Genomic DNA, 12099 nt, shown 5'->3' on the forward strand with positions numbered 1-12099 from the left:
CACAGTGCAGCAGGAAAAGGCTGGAATCTATTAAGTAGTTCAAAATTGAACCGAATCCAGTTGCCAAGCTGAACACTTGATGTGTATGGAAAAAAAATTTTAAAAATCACCACAATATCACTTCTAGCAGTTATGAAAGCACAGAGGTACAGGCATTATAAACCCAGTCTCCTGAAAAGCTTGCTTTCAGACAGCATACTGATTAGCAACTAGTAAGATATTTACCACTTTTAAAGTCAGTCTAACATGTCGAAGGAACAGAAGGAAAACTCTTCTCCTCGTGGTCTATGGGATGGGATATGGGCTTTCTAATCAGGGAGATGATGTTCCGATTCTGGTTGGCATGGGTTTGCTGTAGGATTACCAATGAGAAAGCTAAAAATATTGGCTTGGCCAAGAGTGTCCAGAATTAGGCAGCTTCATGTGAAACCTGTCAGAGCTGCAGGTCCTCTGAAACCACAAGCAGGAGAAAAGGTGACCAAGAAGTTTGGTGCATCCATCATCTCTTGGTGGCACTTTGATACCTTGATTCTCTCTTCCTGTAAAACATCACCTCTAGTTCAGAATTGGTTTAACTAAAGGTAAAGGCTTGGCAAACAGACAGACCTGAAATCACGTGGCCTATTTTAGGCAAATATGAATTTTGAGGCCTTACCACGGTACATACCTATTTCTATACCTGTTACCACCTCTGTACAACGCAGGCAGTGATTTTTACAGAATTTTATGAATGTCGTGAGATGACTTAAAGCTGATACATCCTCCAGTATGCACCATGCAGCATAACCAGCAAGCCCAGTCAAAAACTCAGCCCAAACCCTCTGTTAAATACACGTGATTAATACAGTGTATTAGAGAAAAAATAAAAATAAAATGCAAGCCTGAAGCGTGGTTTGCTTCTTACGCAGAAGTTACAAGGAGGAGAATGGAGGCAGCCCAAGAGGTTAATTTCCTAAAGGAGAATTCAAGTCCTGGAAACCATTTCACTGAACATGGATTAGTTTTCCAGCCTCTGGCATCAGCAGCTTGGCAACACGGGGAGGGCTGAACAGAGATGCCATAATGGACGGGAGCCCTTGGCATTGTTGCATACCTGCAATTACCCTCTCCTGACGCTGTTTGCGTTCTCATGGCTGTAAACAACAGTCACTGCCCCACAAAGCATCGCATTAAAAACAAGTACCATATGGAAGAGATCAGAACATTTCCGAGTAGGTCCTTTCTTTCTCAAAAGGACTAAAGCAGTCCTCACAGCACTGAAGCTCACCAAAATACACGCTCGTTGGTCTAAACTGGAAGCAAAATGTTAAGCTGCAAGTGTTTTACAAGCCTACGATAAACACTACACAACGATGAAAAGTCTCATTGAGCCTCACTGAGTGTTAGAAGATGGTCCTGCTCCTAATGCTTCAGAGGCTTAAGTACAGTTTATGGCTTAAGTCTTTCTTGCAGGCTGATTCTTAAATCTGTCAACAGTCTGGTGTCTCTGTTTCCACCACAGTGAAATGGGGGGAACTATAATTCACTCAGAAGGAGGTTCCAGTGGGTTCAACATTCATTCATAGTACCCAGAACTGTTGGGTTTGCTCCCCTAATTACAAAAGTAGCTCCACACTAGGATGGGCACTTTTAACATAAATTGGAGCTCGAGATTATCAGCGTTTTTAGGGTACTGAACAGATAAGAAACAGTGATATTGCCATGTTACAGATAAGCAACTGAAACACCAAGAATAAAGATCCTCGTTCTGAGTTGATGCAAAGGGAGCACACCCAAAGCGAGCATGAAGTTCAAGAGAGGGGATCTGAATTAAATCCCAAGCAATGTGCATGGCTGACAGCCTGTAGCAGTACCAGAAATGAAACCTGGATAGACTAAGGGCTGATCTTCTGCCTCCAGTTTCCTTCTCCTCTCAGCAGCAGTCCCATCCTACCCAGCACAGCAGATTTCCTCTTCCAGGAATCTCAAGCACTGTTTCCCCCCCTCCATCCTGATATAATCCAGTCCACCAAAGCTCATTCTTTGCTGTCAGCTCCTGACTAGATTCTCAGCCAGCAAAACCAGGGTCTACACCCAAATCTATGCCATCCTTTTGAGTGGCAAAAGTCCCATTGCTCTCCTCCTTCCTTACTACTGTCTCACCCCCATGAGCATCCTTAGGGTTCAATGGTTAAGCTGTTGCATAAAAAGCCAGGGCAGTTCTACCTCCTTTTTTTTTTTTTTTTTTTTTTTTTTTTAAATCCACAGTGCTAAGCAGAAAAGCTGAGAGCACAGTGCCCATGGCTAACACCCAGGCTGGGCACTTTTGGAAACCAGACAGTTTAAGCCTTAACTCCATACTATGAGCTGACATGGGCTGGTATGGCCAAGGTGCACTGCTGGCTCTGAGGCAATAGCTTGTGACATCATCATCTGTTTGGCTGAATCCATTTGGTTTAATTAGATCCAGGATCTAATTAAGCGCTTAGGAAACAATCAAAAAAATGCCAGAATCCTGAACTCAGGCTTCTTAATTTTGGTGTTGAACTACTTTAACCCCTCTGCTGCCAAACCGTAACAGGGTTAAAATCTACTGGTTTAAAATTAAACCACTTGACAGAAGCCAGGACGGACTTTTAAACCATTAAGCAAACACTTTTCCACTTCAAACAGGAGGCAGCTTGAATCCAGGGTGCTTGTTTTGTCTTTGGTGTGCCCTGGCTCACACGCAGCTGGCCCCACAGGCTAGATGAGCCTCGATGAGGCAAAATGCTCACCAGTGGCAGCACGGGCTCACTGGGCACCACTGCCACAGGGATTAGGCTAGTGGGCAAAACCTAAGCCAGCACACTTCCCCCTGGGTCCACAATGGACAGCCCAAGCAGCCCCACCAGGAGCCTCGTGCCAAGCTGCAAGTTGCAAACACACAAGCCCGGGATGGTAGATGAGCCAAGCACCGTTTATTCTGCAAAGCCCAGCTGTTAAACCTATGACTAGGACCATTAAAATTTTTTTTTCCCCTCTCCCAGGCTGAGGTTTGACATCGCTCACACGCAGCGAGCAGAGGCAAGGGCTACTGCTGCCATGGTTTGTCATATTAAAAAGCAACCAGAGCCAATTTCTCCCTCCCAAGCACTCTTCCCAGAGGCAGGCTTCAACATTTGCAAGCAGCTTTGCTCCATTTCCTTCTGTGAAGAGCATAACGGTGGTTTCAAAGCACTGGCTTTAGAAACACAGACAGCTATTATGAGGCTTTGGTTAAATTAATTAATTGCCTGAAAAAAGCTCCTTACACCACTTGTCTGAGGATTGCAAAATGCCACGTTTATTACCAGCGTTTCAATGATTCCACAGGAGACATTCAAACTCCTATGGAGAAATATGTTAAGCTCCAGGTCATTTCAGGCTCACTCATCACTGCCATGAACACACATGGGATTATAAACCTGCCATATGACACAATACAATCTCGTTCTATTTTGCAGGAGTTGAAAAGCCTTCCCCCCAAAAAGGCTACTTATTTTTTAGGTTAGAATCTCTCTTATTAGTTTGTTCCTTATATACCTCTTAATAAGAAAGCCCCTCACTTTTCACATTGTAGTAGAAGACTTACAAAGAACTAACAAACTGCATATAAAAGGCAAAAGTGATCCTAGAAGTACCTCTCTAAGCCTCATGCAGATAACACATCAGTGAAGAATGAAGCACAAGAATAGTGTTTGGCACGTTACCAGCTGCATCTTCCCCTGTGGAGCACTGGTCCGGAGCTGTGACACAATTTGGAAAATAATGGTGCTTGGGTTTAGAGTAAAAGGAACTTAGGAGGCTCTAAGCACTCTTGGCAATAACAGAAGCTGTATTATTACATAGTAAGAGGAGTCTTGATCAGAGTGAAATATTTATACTTGTGTACCAAGTTGTTCGAATTGTGACATGTCCAAGCAGTTCTTAGTCCACTCTACAGGAGCTGGAGCAGTTTCTATGCCACAGTCTCCAGGACAGAGTATACTGTGCTGACATCCACCCACTTCACTGTCCAGCTGAGGAGAGATTGACATTCACATTGATAATATTCCACCAGTTAACATCTTCCTTTTTTTTTTTTTTTTTTTTTAAAATTAAAAAAAGCCTATCCTAAAGCCCAGCCCTACACAAAATGATTTAATTCTGAAATTAAATTCTGTTCCACAATATGAGAAAGGGGTAGATAAACAGTATTTTTACTGCAACTTCTCAGCCAAGTGAATAACAAGAGAGAAAATCATTATTCCAAGATATTTAATAGAGAGAAATTACAGATTGAAAGTCCTCTGGGCACATGAAATTCAGCTAATGCACAGCTCTAGAATGGGTCACTTCTTACAAACAATATCACAATTTTTTTGCTTTAGCATGGACATTTTGGAGTAACACAAACCACAAAATACTGAATCAGATGCAACAGCTAGTGTTAAAAATCACAACAATAAGTATGGCACAAAGAATGCTAAACTAGATGACATGTAATTAGTATTTACTTTTGGCAATCCTGGTTTGGACTAATTCAGAGATTCGTTCCCAGTCAGCACCAGGTTCAGTTAACACACATTTTGTGCAAAGTATACTTTTAAATTAATGAAATAATTACTTTTGTAAACATATCTTCCTTTCACAGTAAAAACAACAGTGATTTGGGGATCAGAAACAAACAAGAGAACCCCAGACATTATTTTATTTCATAGTACACATAATGTATGTATATATAATCGCCATATTCAGCAAGTAGGTAAAGTGCATGCCAATAACAACTTGGACTGTAAATTAAGAACTTGCAGTGCAGAAGTACACTTTACTCCAATACTAACAAACTAATATTAAGTAATACAAAACAAGGTAGAGTAAGATCTTGAAAACAACATATTCCATGCGATTTGCTGTACCGTTCTTTAAAAGGTAGGCTGCGTTATTCTGCAACTGGAAAATTTCACACCAACTATCAGTGGAATAAGCAGTGGAAAGCTTCACTAGTTAAATATATTGCACCAAAGTGTATTTGAAAGCAATAGAAAAAGAACTGTTTAATATAAAACACTTTAACACCCCCCACCCCACCCCCCAAACATATTAAAACAGCTACTTTGAACTAAAATAGCTGGTAGACTGTAGGAACTGATGAAATGTGAGTTCTCTGCCACAGGCAATAGATACATGGATTACCTGGAATCTCTAGTACATAGTGTGAAGCAAGTTAGGGGCAGAAAAAGTCTCCACTGTCCTGTAGTCTCAATGGAGCCAACTGTAAACTCAACAAAAATCTATCAGACAACGATTCACAGTATTCCCTTTCATTTTAGAAATACAGATCTACAAGAAGTCTTGAAATGCTTTACCACCAGTTAGTGCAAATAAATAAAAGCCACAAGATACATGGATGTACCATGACTGTCAAATGTTATACAGATGTCTACAGCTTCGACCATAGGCCCCTCAGCCTGTGAGTCTGGAGCAGACACAAAACCCACACGAAGCTCCACACAACTCATGATATTCCCATTTAGAGAGTCAGAGATGAATGGTAGGGATGTCCTTGGAAAATGAAGGACAGAGAAGCAAAAGGACAAGAGACCTTCCACTAACATCCACCAGAGATGCGGCAGCCCAGACCCAACATGGTATTTAGGGACCAGCCTAACTGAATGCTACATTCATGATGCTCTGAGGACACTGCATCCCATGTCAGACTATTACTAAAAATATAAACCCACTGTGTGTGCAAGTGAGGGATATAAAAATGGCAAACTCCAAGAACTGAGTAAATTCACCTGTGAAGAAAATCACCTCCTCCATTCTAAAATCAATTTCTTCACTATCTCTGCAGTTCAAAGGGGAAAAATAAAACACACACAAATGCATAGATGATCATCGAAGATCAGCACTCCCTTTCTGGAAAGCAGAAGCATCTATATGACTTCGACACTTTTTATAAGTGCCTTAATTTCCACTATTTATGGAGTGGAAAAAAAAAAAAAAAAAAATCTGCTCAATAAGCAGATGTATCTACCAATACTTGCACATTAACTAACCTTCTTCTCTTGATTTCCCAGGATATGGCAACAGACAGCAGCTGTGGCCACTAAGTCTTCATCACTCTTATAAAATTTCTGGGTACATTAAAAGCATGATTGAAACTTATTAAAACTATTTGCTCAGGGAACACAAGGTTTTATCACCATCATTTGCTCACCTCAGCATTAACTTACACAAAAAAGCCTCAATGACTTGCAGTTGGACATCTGGCCCTTAGTTCAGCTATTAACTATTTTAAAGAAAGACCTTCAGAGATAATTAATAGGCTGTAATCATCTAAAGTAGTCTCATATGCAGTACATTTCTCCTTTACTTCTTCGTTGCAGTAAAAAACCCCCCCAAAAAACGACTTTCAAAAGCAGCAACATAAAAAAAGCACATAAAAGTTGATTCAGATTATATCACATCCCTTCATATTTACAGTTTTTCTGTAGTAAAGAATCCACTATCATTGTTTCACCACAATTAACAGTCTTGGCCTTTCTAAACCAGCCTTCAAACATCATCCAAGTCTGGAAACATTTTTCAAAACCCTCAGGAACTCGACAATAGCAGCATCGTATTCCAGACAATTTTGCAAACACCTCCCGTGCAATCAAATTGAGAATTTAAAGTAACAGTCTTGGAAAAATACAGTTCCCTGAACCTCCTCTTCCTCTCGATACCATCCCCTGGGGCTCCTGCAGGAGCTACGTTAGTTTCTTTATTCTGCGGTTCTGCTTGTCAATATTCAGTGTCGCGCGGTCTACGGAGGTAGTGATGGAATCAAGAGCTTCATCCTGTCTCTCCAGCTCGGCTTCTGTCTCCAAGGCAAGGCCCTTCAGCTTCTTTAGTATCTGTCAGAAGAAAAGACTGAGAGCTTTCAGTGATGGACCAGCCGTCTCCTTGAGAAATGCAATGGACCCACGGCAATTAGTTATTTCATTGCTCTAAAGGACCAAATCATTTGCTGGAGTCTGCCCTGGTGAAAAGACACAGGTCTTGCTCCCATAAGCTGAACTGAGATGAACTAAAACAATGAATGAAAGACCAGAAAAATTAAATTTTAAATGTTAGGTTTGGGGAGTGAGCAATTAGAATTAAAAATCAGTGTAAACATCAGCTTTTTGCTGTTATCCTTGGTACATCTGCATCTTAGAGCAGTAGCTTGTCCTGAGATGTTGTGCAGCATGCTGAGAGCCAAGGCAGATAGAGAGCACGGCTGGTGCAAAGCCAGGAAGGGATCATGCGGCTGAGGGCGTAGCGAGGTTAGGCAGGGACCAGGTCAAAGGACAGAAAATGTTTTACTACAATCCACTAAAGAAAGAAGCGTCATTGGATGGAGCAGAAGGGAAAAAGTGAGACTTGGGCAACCAAACAAATAATTTTCAAGGGACTAAGAGGGTGGTGTGGTATGAATGGATGTCAAGGCAGCCAAGAGGCTCATGCTGTACCCGAGATGAGAAACAACAGATGCACTGGCTACAGCTCTATTCCAGGCTGCAAGCATTATATTACATATCAACCGGTTTACACGATACTTAGCAAATTACTGTTTGTATGCGGGACTGTGAGCAAACACCCTGAGCTACTCCAAGACAGTGAGGAGACCCTAGTTGTTTGAAAAAGCCTATAGATACTGCCCAAACAGGGCAGAGGCCTCTAAAGTGAAAGGAGAAAGACAGGCTGATGCATTCTTAAGGCTAGGAGACATCCGTACCGATACCATATGGCTGCTCATCTTTAATTTTCATCAGTTCACACAACCAAGTCCAAGAGCAGAGATCCAAACAACACAAGAAAAATCTGTCTTAATTCCTTACCCTGTGACACTGGTCCCTTTTAGCAGCAGTCCCAGGCATGAGTTATATATCATTGCCTTTTCTTCCCTCTTGTGGCTACTCCCTTAATAAGCCTGGTTGCATGAACTGAAAGCACCTGCTTTCAGCAAGCCTCAGCTGCCTTCCCTTGGACATATCAGTGGGAGATTTGGAAGCACCATACCATCCTGACTGGAAATCCAGCTTCTCAGTTGCTTCAGACCATAAAGAAGTTGTCTCTATGCTCACTGCTGGCCTACATGATCTGCCGCCTTTGGCATCCACAGATGGGTCCATGAGGATCTCCCCACTCTGCCTGCTTAATAAGAGCAGTTTATCCAATCAATTGAAGTAATAGTCTCCAGGAAAGCAAATCATCCCAGAGCTATCCCACACCACCAACTGCTGTGATACATGAGCATCCAGGTAACACTACTGAAGATACCAGAACTGCAGCCTGTTTAACAAAATAAATCTGTGGCTACTGGTAAAACAGGGAAAAAGAATAGTGCTCTATACAGATTTAACTTTACTTTTTTTCAAAACAACTGGCAAACTCTTGTTTTCTTGTTTTCCTTCTAGAACATATATATCATCAGACCCCAGAAAGCTGCTGTGAAACATCAGCAACCCCTCTGCCCACATGTGGGGCTGAATTCCACAGCAGGCCCATCATTTGCAGCTATGACAGTTACCGGTTTGAGAAAAGCAGTGAGGAATATCATATCTAGCTGGAATGGCAGGGGAATTTTACGCAGACAAAATGCTTTGACTAAAGCTGGACGTCAGCCACAGTAGTGAGATTTATCTCATAAAATATCTCTCAGCTCTCTCCATAAATCACTAGCAGCTAGAAATACGGCTGTGTGAATAACTGGTTTTGCAATTTGGCTGCCAAAGCAAAAATACAAAACAAACCATGGATCAAGCTTAATCTACCTTCTTCTGTTCTTACCAAAACTACAAGCTAAAACCCCTTCTGTTTCTATTCCAAATGAAACACTTCAGGTTCTTTCACTATAACAGGAAAGCGAGCCTGAATTCCCCAAACTGGAGGTGGTAGACGTGTGTGGGATACGTACCAAAAAGAAAAATTACATGATCCAATCTACCATCTATATGATTCAGAACATAGGTCTGAAATAAGGTCTTTCCTCTCCTGAAGAAATAACTCTACTACTTGGAAAGGGGGAGTTCAGAGGTGGCTCTCCCTCAGTCCTTCCTTTGAGCTGCTTCTGAACATATTTTCTATATACAGACATACAGATAAGTACATAAAAGAGTCAGTGCTACATGAAATAACTCCTACCATTCAGAAAGTCACAGTATAATTAAGATTAGAAAACAACTCTGCAGGTCTTCTGGTCCACTCCATCCAAGGAAGAGCAGGGCCAGCTTCAATGTTCAGCTGAGAGAAGATTACAAGGGTTTCAGCCTCCACTCCAAGAAATGAGTATAAATAATTAAAAGCTTAAGACAGAAGAGACCTCACTCCTTCGGTATATCCTAAAGGATGGCAGTGAAAAGCATGTGCTTCATCATTCACAGATGATTTAAAGATGGTTCATGCTGATATTTTTTCAGCAAGTTTACTAAAAAGTTTTATTCAAGAGCATCCTAAAATTTGTTTTCCAGCACAGCAGAACAGAAGCAGCAGAAACTGCCAACGCTTTCTAGATTATGGCTCAGCTTGACAGGTGCTCCAGGATCATCCCTTTGGCTGTTCAACACCTCTACCTTTTGCTGAAGCAAGGCACGTGATTTTGGAGGTTTATCACCAAGCACCCTTAGTAGTGTGATAAGTTCAGCTTTCTTGAGCCGTGTCCTCACCCAGCACATCTCAGTTTGTGAAACTCATTGAGGCAAGCCCATAAGGTCAATGTGGTGACACGTGGTGCAAGCCTCCAAAAGTGCCATGAGGCAAAGCAAGGTTTGGCATGAGAGGATGCAGAAAGGAAGCTGGGACACTCTTCCTTCCCCACTTCTCCAAGAGCCACCCAATTTATTTGTAAATCAAAATTGTGCCAAAAAAAGGCCCAGATTTACCAGGAAAACCAGTTTACTTTTAGTTTCAAAGCAGATTACTTTTGATAGCATTCATTAGAGCATAGTTAACATCGAAAATACAGAAAGACACACAATTGTTGAGCACAGAAAAGCTTTTAAAATATAAAAGTAGTAAAATGGAAACTCAGCCAGCTACAGGGCTCTGCTCAGTTCACCTGCCAATTAGGCTCTGCCTTGAAACAAAGAAGGCAATGACGGTGTGGTTACTCACACACAAAAAAGACAAGCAGCTCACTTTTATCTGTTAATTTGCTTTGCTTAAGAGAGTTTGGTAATAAATCCCTTAACCCTTTCTCTGTCAGCATCTTCAACCGTTCAGTGCTGCTGCTCAGTCCAATGGGACCTGAAATGGTTAACATGCTTTTCCAGCACAGCCCACAGAGCTTGCTGGAAAGAGTTACTGGAATCTGAAGTATGGCCAAAGCTGGTCACTATTTTTGCAAAGCAAAATGATGGCAAGATGTCTAGTTATCACTGCTCCAGTTCTGTCAGCTGCTCAGAGCAGCAGTGCCTTCTGTGCCAGCACGTAATTTGGACAGCAAACCAAGACATAAAAACTCAGCGTGAAACTCTATCTGTTACACAAAGCCAAACAGCAGGTATGAGCCCATCAAAGATTTCATTTTAAAGGCACATTTCCTCAGGCACTGGTCAGTCTCACATGGAGACAACCTCAGATTTATGCCACCAGATTATAATTTGGAAAGTCTGATTTATCCTTGTGGCTCAGCCACAGATTTTCTGTGCAAATCCAGGCAAGTTACCTAATATTCCCACGCAGAGTTCTCGCTGTAAAAAACAAGGAAGTACTGCTCTCCAAATCCACCCTGTGTCAAGTGTTCAGCTACAGCAGACTTGGGCCTTGCTGGGGGGAGAGGTGTCCATGCAAGCTTTGTACCTCAAATTCTCCTGTAGACTATGGGGACCTAGACAATGCAGTACAGTTCAGGTCGTGATTCATCTGCTCTATTTTATGTACCTGCTTAAAGTTCAAGAGTTGCCCATTCCTCCCTGATTTGGCTCAAGTGAGATCCGAGCAACCAGTTCAGTTGGAGCAGAGAAACAAATGGAATGATGGGAGAGGACTCCAAACCCATGAACCTACTCAGTACTTAGCCCCATTACTTTCTCATTTTGCCACACCACCTGAAGAGCTAAACTCTAAGTGTCAGGCACTGTACAAACAAAGATTGTATCCTAAAGATCTTACAATGGAGACCACAGTTTAGTTTGGGTCCTGAGATGCCATCATAATAACATAACTTAGCTAAAGCTTGTGAAATATGATCTACCTCCTTAGTATGTTCTGTATCCAGCAGTAAAAATAAGATACAGAAAGCAACACTGTGCAGGAAACATGGCCAGTTGTAGTCTGAACTCCCTGAAATCTCTCCCAATATCCGTTCCATTATCTCTAGGCAACGGAGGTCTGAATGCTGAAGCAGAACACACATAACCAGAAATGCCTCTTGAATGCAGCTTTCCCAGCCAAATTCACGTGTTGTGAGGAAACAAAGAACTGCCATTGGCAGTACTCTGAACCAGGGTGCAAACAGAGGTTTTGACACTGATAATGTATCATTATTTAATACGGTGCTTCATCTCTGTGCTGAACATATTGCAGGTGAGGAAGAAGCAAGGACAACACCTAAAACATTACAATTCATAGTCCCATCATAAACTTAAGCCCACTAGGACCTGAGTGATCTTTCAGTGAAAATATTAAAGAGACCTGTCCGCATCCTCTCCTGTAGCACCTGGAAATGGGCAGGGAGAGAGTAGAGAGTGGGAATATCTTAAACCACTGCAACACAATTTACTAGAGGGCATTTGTCAATGTCTCATGAGACAAGTGCAACTTACCGTAAGAAAAATCTATGAATTTACGTTGCTTTAACATGGGTCCTGTTCGGGATTGCTGTTATCAGCACTTGCCTGCAGCTGTGCAAAGCACAGACATTCCTTCTGCTTGATCCCAAGTTGTGTCTGGTGTACAAATACCCAAGCTCTACACCAGCCACTTGCAAAAGTGCCTCTGCTTGCTCTTGAAAATCTGGCTGTCTCCTGTAGCACAAAACTTCTGAGCACAGAAAACATGGGAATAGGCAAGTTTAACAGGACAGCAGGTCCTTTGTATCTGAAGCACACAAAACCAGACAAATTTTAAAGCATCAGCTCTTTTGAGCCA

General features: G+C 42.0%; 1 protein-coding gene across 2 annotated transcripts in view; it reads right to left on the minus strand.

Annotated features, from left to right (window-relative positions):
• Window positions 1–3399: 3399 nt before the first annotated feature.
• SNAP47 (synaptosome associated protein 47) overlaps window positions 3400–12099 on the minus strand; it is a 30312-nt gene continuing 21612 nt past the window's right edge. For both annotated transcript variants that reach the window (XM_026842799.1, XM_026842798.1), the window contains exon 5: window positions 3400–6881. In XM_026842799.1, the coding sequence (XP_026698600.1) occupies window positions 6735–6881 (147 nt within the window). In that variant the 3' untranslated portion in view covers window positions 3400–6734. The remainder of the gene's footprint in view (window positions 6882–12099) is intronic.

This window comes from Athene cunicularia, assembly GCF_003259725.1.
Source record: "Athene cunicularia isolate RWA chromosome 2 unlocalized genomic scaffold, athCun1 chr2_part1, whole genome shotgun sequence".
Classification (NCBI taxonomy): domain Eukaryota; kingdom Metazoa; phylum Chordata; class Aves; order Strigiformes; family Strigidae; genus Athene; species Athene cunicularia.